General features: G+C 36.4%; 2 protein-coding genes and 1 long non-coding RNA gene across 6 annotated transcripts; 1 reads left to right on the forward strand and 2 right to left on the reverse strand.

The window, feature by feature from the left end:
* The first annotated feature begins 52 nt into the window (after positions 1 to 52).
* LOC128677822 (uncharacterized protein) lies at positions 53 to 15,578 on the forward strand. 3 transcript variants are annotated; one of them, XM_053758946.1, is made up of 6 exons: positions 53 to 464; positions 597 to 775; positions 10,566 to 10,825; positions 11,369 to 11,605; positions 12,174 to 12,261; positions 12,993 to 15,578. In XM_053758946.1, exons 1-6 carry the CDS (start codon positions 346 to 348, stop codon positions 13,022 to 13,024), a joined length of 915 nt encoding a protein of 304 aa, XP_053614921.1. In that variant the 5' UTR covers positions 53 to 345; the 3' UTR covers positions 13,025 to 15,578. The 3 variants fall into 3 exon arrangements, with proteins under 3 accessions (XP_053614921.1, XP_053614918.1, XP_053614920.1); XM_053758943.1 differs by lacking the exons at positions 53 to 464; positions 597 to 775 and adding exons at positions 1,852 to 1,998; positions 5,388 to 5,828; XM_053758945.1 differs by lacking the exons at positions 53 to 464; positions 597 to 775 and adding an exon at positions 5,332 to 5,828.
* Positions 458 to 7,316, reverse strand: LOC128677824 (uncharacterized). Of its 2 annotated transcripts, XR_008405569.1 has the most exons (3): positions 7,181 to 7,316; positions 6,340 to 6,372; positions 458 to 748 (listed from the first exon to the last, which is right to left on the reverse strand). It is a non-coding gene; the product is annotated as an uncharacterized LOC128677824 (long non-coding RNA). The 2 variants fall into 2 exon arrangements; XR_008405570.1 differs by lacking the exons at positions 6,340 to 6,372; positions 7,181 to 7,316 and adding an exon at positions 1,640 to 1,778.
* A 23-nt stretch (positions 15,579 to 15,601) lies between the features above and the next one.
* Gcat (Glycine C-acetyltransferase) lies at positions 15,602 to 21,521 on the reverse strand. Its single transcript, XM_053758942.2, has 9 exons — positions 21,393 to 21,521; positions 19,250 to 19,410; positions 19,083 to 19,148; positions 18,899 to 19,000; positions 18,173 to 18,380; positions 17,748 to 17,928; positions 17,126 to 17,318; positions 16,439 to 16,616; positions 15,602 to 16,124 (listed from the first exon to the last, which is right to left on the reverse strand). Exons 1-9 carry the CDS (start codon positions 21,493 to 21,495, stop codon positions 15,964 to 15,966), a joined length of 1,353 nt encoding a protein of 450 aa, XP_053614917.1. The 5' UTR covers positions 21,496 to 21,521; the 3' UTR covers positions 15,602 to 15,963.
* Positions 21,522 to 22,586: the final 1,065 nt, after the last annotated feature.

The following is a 22,586-nucleotide window of genomic DNA, read 5'->3' on the forward strand; positions in this document are numbered from 1 at the left end:
GAATGACACTTTATTGACATTGTCATTGGAATATCAAATAAATAAATGTCAAAAAGTTAAAATAATCTAATAAATATGAACGTTCATTGATATTCGTATCCTATTTTTAGTTATTTTTCTCTTCTTGAACTTTATTCTTCATGTATTTCCATGGAATATCACATCATATAAATCTAATATAAACATCTTGTAAAATAAATATTATCGAATGATAGTGTCGCGCAATAATAAACATTGCTATATAACCTAAACAATTTTGGTTTGTTAGTATTTTGATTCACATAAATTTTCTACTTTATCAGTGTCCTTTGATATTCATAGTATGTTAATAAATCCAAGCAGAACATGTCTCTACCGTCAAAAGTCAACAAAGAAAACTTTCGTCTTTTGGACTTATCTAGCGACGAAGAGTCAGAAGATTTGCATTTAGAAATAATCCCCAACAGAAAAAAGAAAATCACCAGGTAAAAATGTATTTTATTGACAAATCTTTGAACAAAATAATGGTTCATAAAGTCGATGATAGCTATAGATGGTTCTATTATTAAAGAAAAGAATTGTTAAAAAAAAGTTTTAACATTTATCAAATATTGCAGACGAGATCGTAATCGGGGAGGCCCCATTAAGGCACAGGAGCCTAACATCGGTACAGAAGTCCGCTGTGCACTTCGATGGGCAGTGCGTGGTACTCTCATACTATGGCTGCTGATGCTGACTTGGATATGTGCCGCGCTGTACGATCAGGTGTCTGTAATGAGAATAGAGATAGACAAAGGTAAGACTTACTTATTTTTGTTCTGGTATCTTCACAGCCAAAGTAAATGCATTTATTCAGAAAACAAAAGCCACAGCATACATTTAAATACACATTTAACAGGGTACAGACTTGGTAATTCATAATAGTCAATTCTTAAAAGTTTGTTTTTAAATCATTCAACACCTGACCATAATATATCTGTTATCAAAACTGAAACATCTGGAAAATGATTATGCAATATGACAATACAAATGTATATTTTATTTACTGTAGAATGGCTTCACATGTTATGTCACTATTATGAGTCAATATTTTTTTATATTTTAACTTTAAACAGTCTACAATATTTTTATTAAAGTACTAGAGTACTAACATTTAATATATATTGTAAAAGTTTAACCAAATTGCAACAAATGAAATAAAAAATAAAAATTGTTTATTGAGTAAATTTTAATGCTAAATGTTGACTCTTGTTGTAAATATGAAACCTCCTTTTGAGCTAAAGCATGCCTGAGCCAGCAGGCACAGACGTTGCTACGCTATGTATAGCATAGCAATCATCTGTGTAGCAATTTTATTTTGTCTTAAGAGCATAACCATTTATTAAACAGATAAAATAAAAATAAGGTAAATAAACTAATTTATACAATACTAGTAAAGCTCAGGTAAAACCATAATAAATTATGTACCAAAATCTTCCACTTTCAATTGGTGAATACTTAGAAATCCATCTAGCAGTTTTATGTGGTAAATTATAAATTATATCTGGTAAATTATAGTTAGTTTTTCTATGCTTTTTATATTGGAAGGGTATTAAATATGTAATTATTTCAACAAGTTTAATATGTTATTTATGAATCATTCATTCAGTTTGAGTCTCACCTATGGTCTCTCTCTCATCAGAGCTTTCTCAGTTACTTATCTCACTGCCGCTAAGCGCATGGCCCAGGGTTATTAAACATTCTTATTACATTTTTTATACACCTTTCCTTCTATTAAATTGGTATTAGGACGCGCTCTGTTCACTAGATATTTTACAATTGGTAACTTTTCACATAAACGTCGTATCGAAAGCCTCTTCCAGAAACTCTAACACCCCAGTGGTGGTGCCGCGCATGCGTCGCCGCGCCTCGGTGACGTCATCACTAGTACTTTCCGTGACATCCTACGAGACCCTTGTGCTCAATGTTTTACTAATATTTTTTACAAAGGAACACAACATTTCCAATTTTGGTCCATTAGTGAGTTGTTTAAAAATATCGCGTTAAAGTTTTCCATCGATTTTTAGTTTATATTCGTATTAGTAGACACCATTCGTCAGCGCTTATCTTATCGGATTTATGTGATTAATACTTCAGTGCGGTGCCACAATATTTTAAATTCATTTTCCGATACTATACCAAGTATGGATGAAAGAAAATCCTAGCTGTATTCTTATTTAGAACAAAATATTCTAGTGTTTTTGTTTGAAGTAGTGTAGTGAGTCTCAAGTAGTGTACGTGGGGTTTCGTCGCATACCCACTATTGCGCATGCGTCATTTTCATTCACTGCGCCCATGTCGTAGGTCGATAATACCCATAGCAAATATTTTATTACTTAGTCTGTGAAAGTTTCTATCTGATATGAGGTACTTTCTTTGTCTGTGACAAACGCCACACCAATATACGTACGTTTACTTGCTGACAATATATAAGTGTGTCTGAGATGTGGAGTAATAATTAAAATAATGTTAATTTGAAATGGAACATAATTATAATTCAAAACAAACAAACATAATAACCAAATAAATTACGTCAGTTTTGAGAGCTGTTATGTACCTTTTTTATACTTATTTTATTACATCACATAATTTAATAGAACTTATAGGTAAACCTTTCTAAAGGAAACAATAAAAAACATTAAAACAAATTACCAATCTTGCTAAGAAATTCTTAATAAACCTTTCTGAATTAATTTTTCCAAACTCCTATCCGTATGGAAAATGTTTTCTTTGATCCAAGATTAACAGAAAGGGAAATACAAAACAATGAAAAAATACGAAGTCAAATCAAGACTCCTTTTCCGAGTAGGTATTATTGTATATCACGAGACGAGACAAACGGTTCCACAGTACCTACCTACGAGTAGGTAGGTATATCGTAAATTTAATGGTAAATGGGTTATCATGCTTTGCAGTACTTTCTTTCTGTAATCAGTAGAAATAGTAGTAGCCTTAGAATAGGACCACTCTGTATCCTTCCCTGAATGTCATACTAGGCGACTAAGGAACACATAGCTCAGACAGCTGATAGGGCACAATAGCATTCCCAAGGAGGTTAGACGTCAGGCAGGCGGGTAAAATCACAGCATATTATTTACGCTGATACAGGGCTTCGCGGCTTCAAAGCCCTGAACGCAATGGGGAACATGAGTGAGAGTGTTGCGCCCTCGGATTTGCCCTCCTAGTAATTTCTAGAGGAGGTGGATAGAAGGACGCCTTTGCCCAGCAGTGGGACACTTCACGGCTCGCAATAAATAATAATAAAAATAAGTAATATTTGAGTAAATTGTATCTTATTTGCTATTCTATGATTTATTCTACACGTAAACTAAATTTCCATCGTGTATATTTTGCGTGAAATTGAGTAATTTCTTAAACATCATCACCTCATCTAATAAGTATTAGTAGAATTTGTATAATAAATAATAATAAATAAATATATTGAGACGAATCACACAGATTGAGCTAGCCCCAAAGTAAGTTCGAGACTTGTATTATGGGATACTAACTCAACGATACTATATTTATATAATAAATACATATATAAATAAACATCCAAGACCCGGGCCAATCAGAAAAAGATCATTTTCCATTATGACCCGACCGGGGATCGAACCCGGGACCTCTCGGTTCAGTGGCAAGAACCTTACCACTGCGCCAAAGAGGTTGTCAAATGTATGCAAAGTAAGTTTTTCTAGACTGCGACCATTGATCATTGATCGATCTCTAATTGATAATTTTTTAATTGCATTTATTGCATACACTTTGAAGTATCAAGGATGACTAGTAGAACTGAAGTCTGCCAATGGTAATTAATATTATTGATTGAGGCTATTATATGCCAATAAATTATTATCAGTATAAAGTTTTACACTTTTTATTAAATGTTTCTATAACGCGGGACGCGAAGCGGGGCGCAATAACAAAGCAGAGTATGTAATGATCCGTACATGTTTTTTAGAGTCCACTACTGTAAGCGTAATATATAATAGTACTATAAATAATAATAGATACTATAAAATACAACATGAGTGTGTTGTAAACATCGGGTGGTCATGAATATAATAATTCGCTACTAAAGTGCCATCGGTTTGTCACGTTACCTTTGTTTCACATTGAAATATCTTAATGTATGTTACTATTGGCTACTTGTAGCTGTGGTGGTGTGGTTAACGCGCCCGCCTGTTGATCGAAAGGTCCCAGGATCGATTCCTACTCGCACCACATGAGTTTGTATAACAATCTGACTCATTTATACTAGTTTTCATAGACTTTCAGTGAAGACCCCCTGCTTTCAGTGAAGTTCTTGTGTGGGAAATGTATGCCTATGGCAAACTACTCTATAAATAATGCCAAGAAAGTTGTTGTGTGTTACACGCAATAACTACGACCCTCAGCCATGAGAGAAAGAGAGAGAGAGTACTAGGAAGATTATGTGGATACGGTGGCCAGCCCTGAACCAGTAAATATTCGGTTCTTCTGCCAGCCCTGGCAGTCATTTTCTGCTGTGTCCATACAAACTTTTTTGGATATTATACAATTTTATTATTATAAAAAGGCAGTGTTTGTATGTTTGTGTCTAAGAGGTAATCTTCGGAACAACTCAAGCGATAGCCAAACTATGTCTGACATGACGTAATTTGCTAATGTAACTAATTTACTATAGTAATCATTTATCGATAATAACTTTATGTCTATTAGTCATAAAAATATAGGACATGTAATATTTCTGTTCTTTTAAAAAATATATATCGATTTTGGCTCCGTTATATATTGAAACTGCCGATATTGTTATGCTGTCCCGGAACTGGTATTTTTAGATGGCCTTGGGTATCCAAAGTGTATACTTTCATAACAATTAAATTAACTAATGCTCTACCTAACACTAATATAATATGTGGTTGTACTCATTTTCATCCAAAATGGTTTATTTATTAGCTTTTATATCCATTATAAAGTATAAAAATGCGATAGGTAAGTAATGAAGCTTTGAATTCTCCTTCAGTTTAATAAAAACTCATAGGCATTTTTATTTATGTATTTTATTCAGCATTTTCTATTTTACCTCAGAGTTTTCTTTAGTTTATATGTCAGAACATCTCAATTTTACCTGCGACTTTCTAATAGTTTTAATTGTTTATAATGCTTAATTACCAGAACTGAAATATTCCTCAACCTCATAAAGTTATCTATTTCATCACTCCATTCTCTTGTGGCATTGCTCTGAAGCCTAGCTGAGCCTAGCACTTCGCGGAAAACACGCTTTCATTGCTAAATACTCACAGCAATTTGAAAAGAAACTGTAGTACATTTTCCGACAAATTGTGTCTACGTAAATAATTGTAATCATACTTATATCGCCTGTTAAGATATCTAGCGACCTTATCTGCTCAGTTTATACATTGTTTGTATTGCTCATTCGCGATACTGACGCGATACGGTGCGCACGTGTTGTGAAGTGAAAGTGTACAGTGCGGTGCGGATGCGTGTGAGGTAGCAGTCTTGCGGTATGGAGAGCGCAGTGCATGCGGCGGTGCCGCTGAGGGTCGGGAAGAAGATGAGGAAGCGGCGAGAGCTGGATGCGTTGGTAGGAGGCGCGGGGTCCCGAGGCGGCAGACTGCTCTCCGCGTCAAGTGACGAAGGGGAGCCCTGGGGACGCCGCACCAGTCGCCGCCGCCGCTCCCGCCCTTTCGTCCGCCTCGCTGCCGCTTTAGCACTATGTGTGTGCGTGGTCTCTGCGGCAACTGTGTTGTGGCTCTTCGTGGATGTCCGCCGGCAAATTGTATCCCTCAGGAACGAAATGGACAGAGGTTTGTTGATTAAGTGCCATTTGCTAGGGTCCTAAGGTCGTTTTCGGCTAGAGTCAATGTCGCAGTTACATATTCAAAGTCATGCGTTCACTATTGTACTGTTATGTTGACAAGTATGCAGACATTTAATGTACTTCTTTGGCAGAAAAAGTCGACAATATGAATATCCTACTGAACGCTTAAGTTCAATTCTCAGTAATCTAAGTTGCCAGCTAATTCTAATCTCTACATAAATAATAACAAGATATAGATATACGTTCCTTCGTCATAAGAACATGGCAGAAAGGGCAAACCCAAAGAAACTAAGAATGCCAAAGACAGTGCGAAGTATAGAAGAAAAAGTAAGAAAGCTGACCCTGGGCTCCGGTGCTTAACATTCTGTTAAGGAAGCAACTGAGAAAAACGAGAGTGAGACCTTCATAAATCGAGTTGGGAACTTACATTCGTGGCCTAGATTAATCGTCAAGGTGTCTTTTTTTGCCAATTTATAAACAAGCAATACTTGATTTACCTTTTACTGAATCTCAGGGTGAAAGCAATTTACCTGCAATGCCAGACAATCCTTTTAAAGACAAGATGGGCCGTTTAAATTAAAAAGGTAATTGCAGGATTCATATCATATTTTTCAAAAACTTCAACTTCGAACAGCCACCGATCAGTGTCTGTTCGAAGCTTAAGTTTTTACAAAAATAACAGTAAACACATTCAAGGTGCGACCACACATTTTACAACTATACGAGAAGCACAGGACAGAGACGGGTAACAGGAAGAGAGTCAGGAATTATGATATTTCCATTCTGTATAACCGAAAGTTTTTTCTCTTTACATATTTTTTCAAATTTTATTTTTTTGCGAATATATGATAGCAGAAACAAATGAAGAACATTACAAGTAGTACATACTAGTTCATTAAAAGCATGTATTATAATAACATTTGCAAGTAAAATTTAATTTAAAATTCACTGCGTAGGTTGAATTCGTATCTGGGGAATCGATTGTCTGTAGCAATGTTGACGCTTTGCGATTAGATTCGTACTCCCACGTGAAAATATGACTAGTCGTCGGTTACAATGTAATCGAATGCCAATCTGTCATGGTGGAAAGTGAAATTGTCTGCTCCACATAGACTCAGGAATGCCTCATATACCTTATTATGCTGACATTAAGGCGGTAGTACTCCAGAGGTTCCGATGCGAGTGTGTCCCAGGTTCGGATCCTACTCGTGCCACATGAGTGTGCGTATACCGACCTGACTCACATATTTATTTATTAATAGGTTTATGTATGTACATAAAAATTACAGAAAAAATTATACAATAAAATAAGTAGGTAGTAGGTAGGTAAGTACTTACAAGAGATTTATTTCAAAATGTTAAAACATGTAAAAACATGCGATTGTGAAGTTGATAAACTTGTCACACTTGTGACTAATGCTGCTAAATCGACAGTAGTCGTAAAAGTCATTTCAGATAATTTAGACGACTTGAATGAAATCTGAAAATGACAGAACCGATTTAAATACGAAATTCACGGAATAAAACTGAACGAATCGTATCTTATTCTAATTTTTTGATACCAAATTGTACCTACTTTCATCTAACTTCAGGTCATAGAATTAGCTAAAAAAATTGTTTAGCTGAAAAGTATGTGAAGTATTTATTTACCTGTAGTAAAGAGATCGACAATAAAAAGAAATGGTACTACTTACATAATTGGCCACCTGAAAAAAATGTTTACAGTGTACAGTCAACCACATATCAAGTTGCACCCTGCCTTGATCTTTATGCCGCGGTAAAGCGGCGATATTACAATGAATTCGGATAGTATGATCTGCTGTTGTCTGTACATTCAAGGGCACATCACACGACATTGAATTTCATAACCACTATCACCGTCGCGCAAGGGGCGTTGTGGCAGCTTGATTTGTGGGTGACTGTACAACAAACACGTCAGTATTTACGTCAAACGCAGTATTCGTTCCATGTTAATTGTATTAATTCAGGAGTGGCCGTATGTTATTACCGCTCAATGGTAATGATATATAGTGGATTATGATAAACAGAATCGTCGTAGCCACGTGACTTGTTTGCTATTCATTTTTGATTCCGACATCAAGATCAGGCGCTCACATCAAGATCATGCGCAATACTTGGTTGAGGTATAGGTTAAACATTTCATACCTGTGGTTCCCGCCCTAAAATGGACCACTTCATATCCTCCCACGGATGTCGTACTATGGGAGAAGAAGCTTGACGTTTGAAGTGGGTTCACGTTTTTATTTTTTACGCGGCCTTGGATTTTGAGGCGTTACAGCCGTGAATGAAAGGGAACATGTGAAAATAAGAGAGACCGTAGAAATTTTAGTATCGAATATAAATGGAATCGTAGACTTAACGAGATTTATTTAATGGCTGAATGAACAAGATGATGAAATTAACGAATCTAGAAGTTTTTTATAATGTTTTAATGCAAAAAATAAAAAATATATATGGAAAAATAGAAATCGAAGATAGTGCTTTTCAAACACTAAGTAAATGTCGACACTAGATTAGTGTACACAGAACTTGTTGACAGCGGTTCTAATTAGATGTTAGAAATTATTCAACCTGCTTAAAATAATTACTGAACTTGATTGTGTATCTTAATGGCCATTATTTTAACTATTTGGTGAATACCTTTACCGCATTATAATAAAGAGTATATAGTACATAGGTACTTCACTATCACAGTACATTTAGGTTGTAAACCATATCTGATATCGTGATTTCTACTAGAATCTTCTTATCATAAATATAAACCAAACTACAGGCTTTGTTCAGACAACAAAATAAATAATCCCGCTCTGTCCCTATGTATGCTTAGGTTTTTAAATAGATTGTTTTGAATAAGATAGAAGTGATTCCTGAAGAAGATTTATGTGTATAATTTATTATGGCTTTACCCGAGCGAAGCCGGGATGGGCCGCTAGTCAAGTATATAAAAATACGTATATTTATTTACTCCACAACGAAAATAAGTCTCTGTCATATCGTTTTCCCGGTTACTTCCTCAGTTATAGAGCGTACAGGTCCGCTTTCCTACTTTTTCTCCTCCACTTCGCACGGTTTTCGGCAACCTTATACAAAAAATCTTTACAGCAGCCTAAAGCAACTCACGAGGGCGTCAATTCTGCCAAAACTGCGTTACAATTGTAAGCTATTAACATGCAATAAGAACTACTATTGAGACACGATAACGACTTCGTTAGTAGAATCGACACCCAGATCTTTATATTATTAAATCGATATTGATTTTAAAGCCCATTCGTGACCGTTGCCTTGATCAACGGTCAAGGGTCTCCGAAGGCCCACGATTCCGCATATGACATATAAATGAATAAATTACAGATATTTCTATTTAGATATATTTCATTGGCCACACTAGGTCATGCAGTTTCCGTGTATGGTGTCTAGCTAGTCTTCAATTAGTATTCAAATAGCTGTTCCATTTACATTTCGTCAATGTTTTGCTGTTGTGTATCATTGGATGGACTCACTTTGTATCCCGTTACATTTGTGTAGTAGACATATCGACAAGCATACCAGTGTCGCTATCTCATAATAAAAACCGTCCAAATGCGAGTTGGACTCGCACATGAAAGGTTCCGTGTCATTATCTGTAAAACAAGTCCCGTTTTACCTTTGGGTACGGAACCCTAAAACGATTAAAATTATATCGATGATTTCATCCAAAATTTCCGACAGCCGAGAGGACCACTATATAAACAGCTAACACTGTGCACATTACTGTTTAAAATGTAAATTTTATCGATATTGAAATAAACAAAATCGATTATACCGTAAATGGTATATAGTCTTGGCCTCGCTCGAGTGTTCAGCGTAAATTGGAACGGCCGGTAAGGACATCCGTGTAATGACAAGCGGAATGACTTCCGCCGGCCATGTAATTAAGTGTCCTGTTTAAATATTATTAATACCAAGCTTGCCTTAAGTCAATATAAAATAAAATAAAATAAATTTGTTTTAGGTTACTAGCTAGAGCCATATACAAATTCAAGATCAAGATCAATACTTATGTCAAATAATAATAATAACAAATAGAATTTAAAAAAAGTCAATCTCATTTAACCTATAAATTGCCTCGCGGGCCGATCTGGCGCGATCCTGTTATTGTTCAATTGTTTTTTATTATCTCCACGATCGAAGGCTTGTAAACACTTTATTGCCCAAATCACAGTCACAAATAAAACACATACAAACGAACCATTTAACCACGATGCTTACAAAGGCGGAATTATCCGTAATTTATTTACATTTTAACATTGGTATGTGATTTTAAGACCAGACACCTGCCTGACGTCAAACCTCTTTGAGAATGTTATGGTTGCCTATCAGCTGTCAAGGTTTTTTTATCCCTTATCTGCCTCGTACGACATCCATAGAAGGATTACTATTCTGATGCCACTAAACAAAAGCTGAGCTATATGTTGTATATTATAATACATATACCTATGTAGATGGTAACATATACGAAAGAAATTGCATAATATTGGACAAAGCATTCGATAGAGGACTACCTCACTAACCACTATGCGTGCGTGAGCTCATGACACGTATATTTAAATGGATAGGTATCCAAATAAGACTGAATCGTCAACAATGGAACTGTCTGGATACGTCGACGACTCAATACAAATATTGACACCATTACATAAAGTCCATTATCCATTGTCCACAGTATCAACGAGCAGCGAAGGCGTAGGTGACGCCTTGCAAGTCTGCCACACATCGTCCAAGGTCCTCAAAGAAAATGTCACTGACCTAAGCCAACGGCTGATCAAGTTGGAGCAGGACCACATGGAGTTGGTGAAGCAAGTGGACTTATCCAAGGCAGAGTTAGCAGCTATCACAGACAAATTGGCCGCGGCTCCGACGTTGGGCCAGATGCCGACGAGATTAGCGCAGTTGGAGAAGACTGTAGCACATTTTGGGTCACAGGTTTGTTAAACCCCGCTAATATTATTAGTGCTTTAGTTTGCAATGTTTGGGAGTTGGTGAAGCATCTGGACCTGTTCACGACCAGATTTTTTTTACAGAAGACTGAAGTGAAACCCTTATTGAGTCACAAGTTTTTTTCTAATCAGAAGTCATTCAGACTTCTGGTCTATCAAAGTGACTATTTAGAAATTAGACATTGACAGGCACTTTTTAAAGTCAAATTTCATCCTCGTATATTATACAGTGATGTTAATAAAGAGTGGCTTAATGGATTCCGTCGTTAAAGTTGCGCTTTGCAGTGATGATATGGATACCAATGAAGAGGCATAGCACATCTGCCATGCCTCGGAGTCAAGGGACTATGCCTTCGCATATCGGCTACTGTAACAATCGGGAAATCGCCGATAGACGAAAGAAGTAGCATTTTTACACAAATGAAAAGTAACGTTGGAACAGAAATATTCTTCAGTCATCAAGGATAATACAAAATGGAAATTATAACTGTTAAATTGAGTGTCTCAAATATTCTCATCTCGCTTCCAGATCCAAGGCTTCGACTCGGGTATCAACACGGCTCGATCTCAAGCCGCCACGGCCGCGGCCGGCGTCGACGACATAAAGGCGTTGCTGGACAAGCTGCACGCGAAAAACAACGAGACGCTGGCCAGCGTGTCGGCCAGTAGGAAGGACAGTGAGGAGTTGCGCGCGCAGCTCGCGGCGCTGAATAGCACGCTCGCCGCTAGGGTTGACGCTTTGCAGAGCAAAGTTGATGAGCTACAAGTGAGTGTGGCACTTTATCGCATTGATTTCTTACCTTACTTAAGATGTACTTGTGAACCTCTGTTGAACTATTAATGGAAATATTTTTTTACAACAATGTCATTTTTGATACATGCTTTTATTGTCTTTAGAGATCTTATTGCATTCAACACGTGACCAAAAAAATCATGTGCGTGGTGCAACCGTGGTGGGGCTCCTTCGTTGGGATCCTGGGTTCACCACCCTATAATGACTATACATATATATACACAATATCAGCTCAACCGGTTGAATATATCTGCTTCAAAATTGAGTTGCAAGATTCCACTCAATTAAACATAGTCATTTTTATACATACGCTTTTGTCCATGGACACAGTTATTTTTATATGTCCTTCTCCATAATTCAAACTGCATGTATGCAAAATTTCGAGAAGATTGGTTGAGTAGATTGAGCGTGAAGAGGTAACAAACAAACTTACTTTCGCATTTATAATATTAGTTCGGATTAGGATAGTGTGCATATTCTACGTGACATTTTGAATTTTGGTAAAATAATAAATTATAATCCGAACTCGATATAATTTCAGAAGTTAAGCGCGACGGCTGCGCCGACGCCTGCGTCAACCACTACCTCCTCAACCACCACCACCACGACAACTACTGCACCGCCACCCGGTGAGTAGTGTAGTTTATAGCCCTATCAACACTAGCGCCACCAACACAATTTTATCAATTAATTTTATTTCTTAGCGAGAAAAATCTCTCACAACCTCGCGTGCTCCCGGCTATATTCGGAGCTGTGGCGCCCCGAAGCCTAGGGTTCGCGTAAGAAAATCAACCATTGAATTTTGAAGATTTGGCTATGCTTTTAAAACCGGTCACCTGCCTGACGTAAACCCTCTTTAGATGCTATTGTTGCCTATCAGCAGTTATGGCTTGTGTCCCTTAGTCGCGTCGTGCGACATCCACGCGAGGTTTTGACTGACTATTCTAGAGCGGGACCACACTCTTAGCGAAAAAATTATCTTGTCAAATGATATCCACACTAATAAGTATTAGAAAGTATAGTTTTATATAATATTATATAAAACTATATACATCGTATACAATGTGGTGACATTTGACTACAGATTGCGGTGGCGACCGTATTTAGTGACTTAACTGACTTAAAATACATCGATACCTTGACTTTGTTTAAAGTAAGTATATAATGACCGCCAACATGCGCTAATTCAATATAACTGCAATAACGGTGCGCTCACATGCGCACACAATGAGATTGAACACACCAGAGAGTTCAAAAACGTTGAAGTTGTCGCGATGGCCGAAATCGGTCGGACATCATAATCATCATCATCATATTGACGAACATTTTGTAGTAGAATATATAAAAACAATTGTTTTAGGACCACCAGCAAAGCCGAATGTGCTGCAATGAAGAAACACATACATTTCACCGCAAAACCCACGGAAGGAAGTTTGCTCATTCACATGTCTCGGTCTCGAACGTCCAGAAGACATATACGATAGAATCGAGAGCTCTAAGGAATGATACCCTCCACAATATTATAAGGATTAGCAAGGAGCTCTATTTAAAAATGGAGAATACATACATTATTTCTCATGAATTTTGACAGTGTAAACTCCATTTGGAATTCGAAGCTCCTTTGGTTAGTGACTCGATATTTTTACTTATTTCGAAGGCGTTACGTTTCAATTGTCATTTTTATATAGATATGTGTGAAAAGGAAGGTGATAGTTGAAAACGACGGTTAATGGTGTTCGGCCATATTAGATTGATAAGGTATTTTGGACTTTACTATTGGGGTGTCCGCGGAATACGAAAATACAAACTACGCCATTTTGCGCCGCAAATTAAAATGGCGGATATTTTTATATGCATAGCCCCAAATGTAAATTGGCTCCGTAGAAAACGAATATATGTAGATTTCTACTGTTATGTTTTATGTATTTAAATAATTATGTGACTAAATTAATTCCTATCGAAATAATTTCGGACAATATTATTTTAATCGATATATTTTAGTATATAATTTGTAAGCTAATAATAACATACTTCTATGAGTTGTAGGCAAAATTTTAAAAAGACGTGTATTTTAATTTAATTTTTGTGCAAATGCACAACTGCATTATGTCGTTTTCTGCAAAGTCGGATAGTTTGCCTTATTTAGTTACGTTGTCGAAATGTAAGGTAGTTGTCGAAACGTGTCAAGTGAGAGTGGAGCAAAAAGTGTGTTACACCACAAACTCAATGTAATATAATGAACAACATTATATGTCCTATTATTTTAAGTTCATAGATTGTGTTGTATAAATGTAGTATTATTAGCTTATATTTTATCACCTGTCTTGGACGAAGATTGGTCTGTTTTTTTTCATGCTGTGATTTCGTGTTTTATTGTCAATTATGAACTATCAATGTAAGTTTGTTTCATTTCTTCTATCGGGGTTACTTTTATAACACCGGCAGACTCGAAAACAACAACATCTGATGTACAGATTTATGTAATTTGTAAAATTTTACATAAAAAAATAAATGTTTATATAATTCCCCTATTTCAGTATGTATGTATATATAGACAATAATTGGCGGTTGTCAGAAGAAGAGAACAAAACCTTGGTTGGTCAATCTGTATGTCGATCTATAGATTATCACTGATACTATATTATATAATTATGATGTATGTTGTATGAATTGAAACGCCATATGATTAAAGAAGTAAAAACTTGAAAAATAAATTGTATATGATGTCAGCTTTGTGGTCAGTTACCTGGTGTTTTAAAAGTAACCCTAAATGAATTGATGTTTTTTCAGATTTGACCAATTGATCTTGAGATTGATCTATTGAAATAATAATCTATGAAGTCATTTCTACTTTTACATTGCGGTTAGCAATAACAAGTAAAACAATACTGTTTTATAAAAACGGGTGAGTTATTCGTGTAACACCCTGATAAATCGCAATAAATATGAAGTGAGATGTTATCCCGGTATATTTTCAAATCGGCTTTTCATGTCATGTGTGTGAGAGCTTATATCCTTACATATTATAAACAAAGTAATCTGCCGCGTTTTTTCTGTTCGCGATAAACTCATATATCATAATCTATTTTATTCTAATCCTGGAGCATCACTACTCATTTTTGAAGCAATATTCCTAGATTGCTATATAGCATAAGGGGCTTCATCTCTCTTGCGCGACGTAAGGTATAAAATACACGTTACATCTCGTAATACATAAGAAAGAGCCGCCCTCTCTTTCTTGTCACTGATGAAAGAGATAGCAATATATGTAACATGCATCATAAAGTTATCGGTAGTTCTGTCTTCAGTATTACATATAGCTTAACGAATGCGACAGCGGCTCCTGTAATTTTAAATTAGACAATATATTCCCTTGTTCAGGGAGGATTCAAAATGGACAATTTGCGCAAAGAATATAGCTAATATAAATAAACTCAATTCATCCAGTTCCATAGACTAAAATTACAAATACATTCACACAGAAAAAGCTTGCCAACACAAAATGGCGTGCAAAGAAGATTTGAATGTGTAACGTTCATTGGAAAGGATGCATGGGAGAAAATTATTTATTAATACGCAAAAATACGTACATAAAACACGTACATGTACATTATAAGTGTGCTATGTTGGTCATTCGTTACGCCTCTTGTTATTTTATCATTGTCTTTTGTGCAATAAAATTTACATAAATAAATGATGATTAACAATTGCGCGCTTCTAACATACTGTCCTGTAATGTTTTGTTCGATTTCTATCCCCTAAAAATGGTACATTTTAATAAGTACAGTATATTCCATGATTCCCTTTCCAATCAATGTTATAATATATAATTGTAAATAATTTATTTATAGTTACTAAGTGAGTAGCGTCGACCGCACTACGAGTTTGAGCTGAGTGTTTTATTACTTGTCATAAGTAATTGTTAATAGATATAATTATTACACAACCTGTTTTTTAATTGAAACAACCTTTTTAACAATAATATTTATTTGTTCAGTCAAATGTAGTGACTTGAGTTGCGCAATGCAATTATAACTTTCTAATTTAAAGATAATACATTTTTATATAATTTTACATCGATGATGCATCATTTTATGTAATAATTACATATTACATATTGGCCCAGGTATATAATAGTTATTATAAAAGTAGTTTTATGATGAACATACTTCAATACAGAAGGAAATTATTTAAATATCTGCCAAGAACCTTTCAAAACACAAAGTAATATATAATAAACGCAAATATACCAAATATTATGGCAGAACCTTCGTTAAATTTAATACTTTGCACCTATAATTATATGGTTGGAATTTCTATAATTTCGCCGTCTATTTATTGACAATGCCAACATTACTGGCGACTTCTGCGAACGCTTCCACCGCTCGCTTGACGTCGAGAGGAGAATGGGCCGCGCTTAGCTGCACACGCACACGTGCTGCGCCCTTGGGGACCACCGGGTAACTGAATGCTACCACGTAGATGCCGCGCTCTGAAACATTTTTATTTCAATCAGGAAACAGGCAAGCGACGAATCTACCCAATCCCTGCCGTACACTGACTGAAGGAGGGACGCGGCAATAAAAACAAGAGTCTGCAAACTTGAGTAGGTATTAGGATAGGATTTACAACAGAAAAATTCTGGTGCTTAAGATCTGTTTCACCGCTTGCTGCTAAAGTATCTGATAGCGTTATGTAACATATAGAAGAGATTTTCACAAGTGTAGGATAGCAAATCATGCAGATTTATCTAGTGGTTTGTATATATCAGAATATATAATACGGTGTTTTTAATTGAAGACTCACGTAACATGCCGCTGGCGAGGTCCCCAGCCTTGGCGGCGTCCCCGATCATGACAGGACATATGGGGTGGTCGTCTCCAGCCACCGTCAAACCCGCCGCTTTCACACCTGAGCGGAAACTTCGCGTGTTCTCCTTCAGTCTTTGCCTCAACTCGCTGCTGTTTTCTACTAGATCTAGCGCCTGAAAATGTTCAAGAGCTTTAACGTCCAATGTTACATAGGCGCAGGCGCATATCATCTAGTATCTTTCTCATCATCGTTTGTTTCCAGTTGCAAACAAAAGAAAGCCAAACCCTTGTGTCACGTAAAAAATCTTTTTTATGACCGGCTGCCTGACTGACGTCAATAACCTTCATTTGGAATATCTTACATAAATAGACGACCTATCTCTTAAGATACTTAGGATTAGGACACAGATGACATGATGATTGAGCATTCTATTATACCTACATGTGAACTTTGTAATTGGGTTGGTCGTTAAATTCCCTAACATCGGCAACCAAGAACCTTACATTATCCTAAAAGTAAAGATTTACTATTTCGATATCATCTTAGATTATGACCCAAATGCAAAGACTTAAGTCACCAGTCCCCTCTGAAATTAAAACTAATTTGTTTTTCTCCGAGGCTATAACGAGGTTCGAACGAACTAAAAAGTGAGTTTTCAAAAAGAGTATCGCGTAAACTCACTTTCAATGAAGCACACACAACAGGCGGCGGAGGAGCATTGGAGAATAGGTACGGACGGGAGACATTTCTCAACAGTGTGATCAGCTCTTTAGGTCCAGTGGTGTACCCCCCCGCGGCTCCGCTGACCGCTTTACCCAGAGTCGAGCAAATTATGTCTGCCGCGCCTGGCGCGCCGCAGTATTCCTCTGTTCCTCTGGAAATTAAAGGTAACATTAAGGTAGGATCTTTCATATATTTTGTCATAAAACATAAACAATGTAAATTTATTATACGGTGGTGGTGGTCCAAAGTTTAAAACGTCCGCCTGTGAGCTTTGGATGCTACTCGCCACATGCCACATGAGTTAGCGTCCCAATCTGACTTTATGTCGTTTCATATGGCTTTCAGTGAAAGCAAACAGCCTGAAGAAACCTGTATCTGGTTGATCATTTAGTTCACTAGTGTGTATGTTGACAACTTGCCACTAAATAGTAGTAGGACTAGTAGATAGTCCGAAAAGTCCTGTCAGATACCTCAGTTGATAAGAAAATCTAAACGTTCAGCAACGTGTTACAATCTCCAGCCGAAGGGAGAAGAAAAAAAACAAAAATCTAAAGCGAATTATGGTCGAGAATCCACCTACCGTCCGGTTTCTCCAAAGAAGCCTGTAGCATGACTATCATCAACTACTAACAAGGCTCTGTATTTATCAGCTAGATCCCGCAGTCCTTTGATCGGCGCTACGTTGCCGTCCATGGAGAACACTCCATCCGTCACAATCAGCTTGATTCGGGCTTCGCTGTGTGCTAATAGGTGCTCCAATTCTGCAATTAAGTGGTAAGTATTCTAAAAACTGCACCAACATATTTCAGGAAGGACCCGCTTTTATTATACTTTAGCTAGTTTCATGGTTTGGTTAGTGACTTTTGTGTTAGTAAACTAAATTATCGTTAATAATTTTACCATTCTCACCAGGATCTAGGTGTAAATCGTTTGAAGGGGGCATGCCCTTAAATCCACTGGTCACTATATTTCGCGAAATGGAGAAGAAACATCAACAGCTCTCACCATTGAGATCCCTATGAGGATATCGGTATTTTTGCGCCTTGCACAACCTGATGCCATCAATGATGGAGGCGTGGTTCAGTGCGTCTGAGAATACCGCATCTTCAGGAGTCAGCATGCTCTCGAACAGACCAGCGTTAGCGTCGAAGCACGAGCCGTAGAGGATGGTGTCTTCTCGGCCGTGGAAGTTCGACAGTCTTTCTTCCAGTTCCTGAAAATAATGTTGAAAATTAAGAGCAGCCCATTCCCATCTTTGCCCAGTGTGGGTCGAAACAGTTTGATAATAACGTGCGTAGAACATTGAAAAATATTCAATTCTATGTGACTTTCTTTATAAGTCTAGTCCACGCCTCATTACACTGCCGCAAATAATGCAATTTTGAATTTATTTGCTTCGATTGAGGAAAATTTAACGAAATTCGCAATCCAGTATAATTGGTTTTATTTCACGCGAAATAAAAACTGTTCAACAGGCTAACCGCATTTTTTTCTTGATTTACCAAATTTCTGAATCGATAATGTATTTTTGGTATTGATTTTATAATCTCTCTCTCTCTTAACCTGCTTGCTTTTTCAATTTTTCCCTATAATTTAGTATGTCTTAATACTCAAGGAAAATTATGTTTGAAGCAATACTTTGTATACAATTGTTACTTGTCTCATTTTTTATCAGTTTTCAACCCCAGGTCCATCAGCTGGCGATATTCTTAAAAAGAGCTACATAATTACCTTATGTATGGACTGCGTTCCACAAATAAATCGGACAGAACTAAGGCCAGCTCCATATTTGCTTAGGCCTTCTCTAGCTGCTTCTACCACTTCTGGGTGGCTCTGTAAAAACCAAAATACTTTCAGTTCTATTCCTATTAGCACTTTAGAGTTATATTTAAAATGACTAAACAACTATACTTACAGATAGACCTAAATAATTGTTAGCGCAGAAATTGAGGAAATCTCCCTTGGCTCCTTTTACAGTCACCTGAAACATAGACACACTCGTACTTAGAGTTTCGTTTCCAATTTGAGTAGTTCAAATTGATCAAGACAAAAGTGATCAAATATTAAAAAAATAATAATAACCTTAGTATCTTGTGGGGAAGTTAGCACTCGTTCATGTTTCCAGGTCTTTGCCTTCTTGATCTCCTGGAGTCTGTCTTCCAGAATTTCCCGCAGGCTGGCCACGCCCGCACGCTCCTTGGGCCTAAACTCGCTCAGCTGACGAACTTGCAAACCATTGTAACCTACAGATAGATTGATAGACTTATCATTATGCTGAATCAAATTATACAAATGTAAAGTAAACTAAATTAGTTATTAATTTGAGATTTTCATATTTATGTTATACTACCTAGTATATATGTATAGTGTTACCTAACAAGCAAGTAAAACTGGCATGCGGACGCCATTTCACTTATAAAAATTATTTGTCCAATATTCTTTCATGTGTCACGCAATATGAAAGAATAGCAGTGATAATGGACAAAGTACTTGAAAAGTGGAGATGCGTCCTAAAAAGGTGAGCACCAACTGGGCACCAGGAGGTGATTTTAGCTATCGAACTAGTTTGTAACAATAATTGAGATCCAAATGGACTGTTCACTTAGATTTTCTTAACTACGTATTTTTATGTTAGTTGCATTAAAAAATATCATTGCCGTGGTAGCATGAAGTTCGGCGAACATTCGATTATGAAAACGTCAACTTTGTCTCAAACATAATATTCGTGATTGTCCATTGTGTTCGTGATGTAGGGAGAGTTCTAGAATAAATTTACCTATGTCTGATGACTGCGTTCTTAATACAGTCAACAACACTTCAATCTACTAAAAATAATACGTAATTTTATGGTTAGTATAGATAAAATTACGTATTATTTAATTTTTTATGCACACTCAACAACACGTGAATTATTGCTGCGTTGTATAGACTTATGCCGTGGTTATACCGTCTAATTTGCAATTAATTTAGGTAGCTTGAAGTTTTGTTATCATTAGGTAGACCTATGATAATGTCAATGGTAAACTTTTGAATAACAACTAGTTACATACTGCTTGGTAACAGGTAAAGTCAATACTTATGTACTTATGTACATTATTTATCACAAGAATGAGACATGTTTTGGAAAATACGACTTCAAATATTTGTGAATACTTAATCATTTTATTTGTTTATTTGGAAAACTAACAGTTATTTAAGAAAACAGTTACATTAAAAGAAAATAATAAGAATTTAAATGTAGTTTTTTTTTAGTTGCAGTTTTTGCAGTTCCTGTAATGTTTAAATGCCGGTCATATCACGAGTAAATATGGTAATCAAAATTTAACTTAGGATCTAAATATAGAGTAGCTTTCCCGCTCTAGCTAAAGCTAGAATCTTCTTCTTAATCGAGTCGACCATTCTAATTGCAATACAAAGTTAAATTAAGTATTTTAGAATAAAATTTAACCACTTTTGTGCCATTCTTCTAAGCAAGATGGACACTCTAGTAAGGTGTCCAGGATTAATGTTTTACTGGCCACCGATAAAAAAAAGAATTGTTTTATTCTTGATTTAAATATTTTTTCACATAATGACAGATACAAATATTCCCGCCGATTGCTTGTATGTGATATTTGATAAATTCATTGTTAATTTGGAAAAGTCAATATAATTTCATTTACCTCTACATAGTTTTATTTATTGCTGACCAAAGATTTTGGCCATAAGGCAAAGGTTAATATTATATTTATCTAGACGTCTTTCATTACTCTACATATATCCATACTAATATTATAAAGAGAAAATATTGTTTTTTTTTTTTGTTTGTAATAGATACCTTCAGAAGCTTTTTTTATTATAGTTTTACCCGAGCGAAGCCGGGGCGAGCCGCTAGTATTTCATAAATTCAAAACACATTTCAGAGTTCAGATAGCCACACTACTGCACCGACACTTCCGAAACCATGGTCCATGACCCAGGTCATTCCCAACACTATCACTTTCGAAGGACCTCCAAATCACAAACTCAAGGCTTCACTTCTACTGCCGTAAGCCTATACCGGCGCGGCGTCTGATAAAAACGGAATAATAATCTTTATAAACAAACAGCTAAGTAATCTTCGCGCACGGAAAATATCACTATTTATTTAAATTTACAAACGTTTTAAATTACCACTGGCATGTTTAAAAATTGTTGTGGTCGAGTTTAAAATTGTATTGTTTATGTGAAATGAGGACAACTTTACCGATGCGCAGGAGTTGAGTGCGGAGCGCCATGGCGTGGAATGGGCGGTGCGCGCGGCGGAGGCGCGGTCGGCGCGACCGCCACTTGTTTTGTACACCAGTCATACAGGTTTCGATTTTCGTTCACACATTATTTGGATAACAACATTTGGTTGTATGTTACATAATCATATTTTGAAGCGCATGTCTAGTTAGGACGTATGTTATCTCACTATTCACCTACTTCATTGGTGGTTTGTGTGTGTTTTGTGCTGAAGTTCATCCAGTCTAGGTATAGACTATAGACAGGTCAAAAATAAGGTCATGTAATTTCTATATAGTTAAAGTATAATTGTAGCCAGTTACTTACTAAGACTGCTGACAAAAATAGAAAATAGGAGGCGAAGAATGTTTGGTCACTTGATACGACACGAAGCCTTGTTTAAAACTATTTTTGAAGGAAAGGTAAAAGGAAGAAGAGGTCCAGGGAGACCGAGGAAGAGTTATGCAAGCCAACTGAAAGAGAAGGCATATAGGTCGTGTCGAGGCCTTAAAAGCAAAGCCGAGGATAGAGAGATATGGCGTATACTCCACCGACAAAAGCATAGCTCTAAAATAAGAAGAAGTCAGTTACTTATTATAACGACCTAGTTGTACAATTCGTTTCACACCTGCATCACCTGTATTCGCATAACATTCGCATAGAGTCACGTGTTTGACTATTGTTGTATTTTATATTATGAGTGTTCAAGTGTCTTCACCATGTATCGATAAAAGACACTTTATTTTCTCTATCTAAATAATGCAAAATACAGATGGTAAAGTATTTGCATTTATTACTCGAGTAATCATAATACCACTGACCTAGTTGAACAAAGTAAATGTAAAACATAAGGAAAATGAAGCTGCATTTAATGAGAAGACGTAGGTTGACTAATAGTAAGTACCTGCTAGTTAAGTGAAAAAATAGTTTCGAGCAGGTAATTTTTGTGAAAATAACTGCTGTCTTCTGAAATATAACGAAAAATCAACCATTGCTCTCAACACGAATAGGTACTTACATTCTTTTCTGTGTTGCCCAATTACAGTCACTATAGTAAGCAATATATTTCGCGTGTGATTCCGCCCTAGAATAGGACAACTACATATCCTCCCGTGGATATCGTACGAGGCGACTAAGGGACACAGCCTAGGCAGCTGATAGGCAACATTAGCAT

This window comes from Plodia interpunctella, chromosome 18 (genome assembly GCF_027563975.2).
Source record: "Plodia interpunctella isolate USDA-ARS_2022_Savannah chromosome 18, ilPloInte3.2, whole genome shotgun sequence".
Classification (NCBI taxonomy): domain Eukaryota; kingdom Metazoa; phylum Arthropoda; class Insecta; order Lepidoptera; family Pyralidae; genus Plodia; species Plodia interpunctella.

Bases quoted from the DNA above. Each gene is read 5' to 3' on its own strand.
- Gcat (XM_053758942.2), bottom strand. From the start codon at position 21,495: ATGACTGGTGTACAAAACAAGTGGCGGTCGCGCCGACCGCGCCTCCGC. The intron at 19,411-21,392 runs GTAAAGTTGTCC...ATCTATCTGTAG, and splicing joins CACTCAACTCCTGCGCATCG to GTTACAATGGTTTGCAAGTT. The intron at 19,149-19,249 runs GTTATTATTATT...TCTATGTTTCAG, and splicing joins CTTCCCCACAAGATACTAAG to GTGACTGTAAAAGGAGCCAA.
- LOC128677822 (XM_053758943.1), top strand. From the start codon at position 5,528: ATGGAGAGCGCAGTGCATGCGGCGGTGCCGCTGAGGGTCGGGAAGAAG. The intron at 10,826-11,368 runs GTTTGTTAAACC...TCTCGCTTCCAG, and splicing joins TAGCACATTTTGGGTCACAG to ATCCAAGGCTTCGACTCGGG. The intron at 11,606-12,173 runs GTGAGTGTGGCA...ATATAATTTCAG, and splicing joins GCAAAGTTGATGAGCTACAA to AAGTTAAGCGCGACGGCTGC.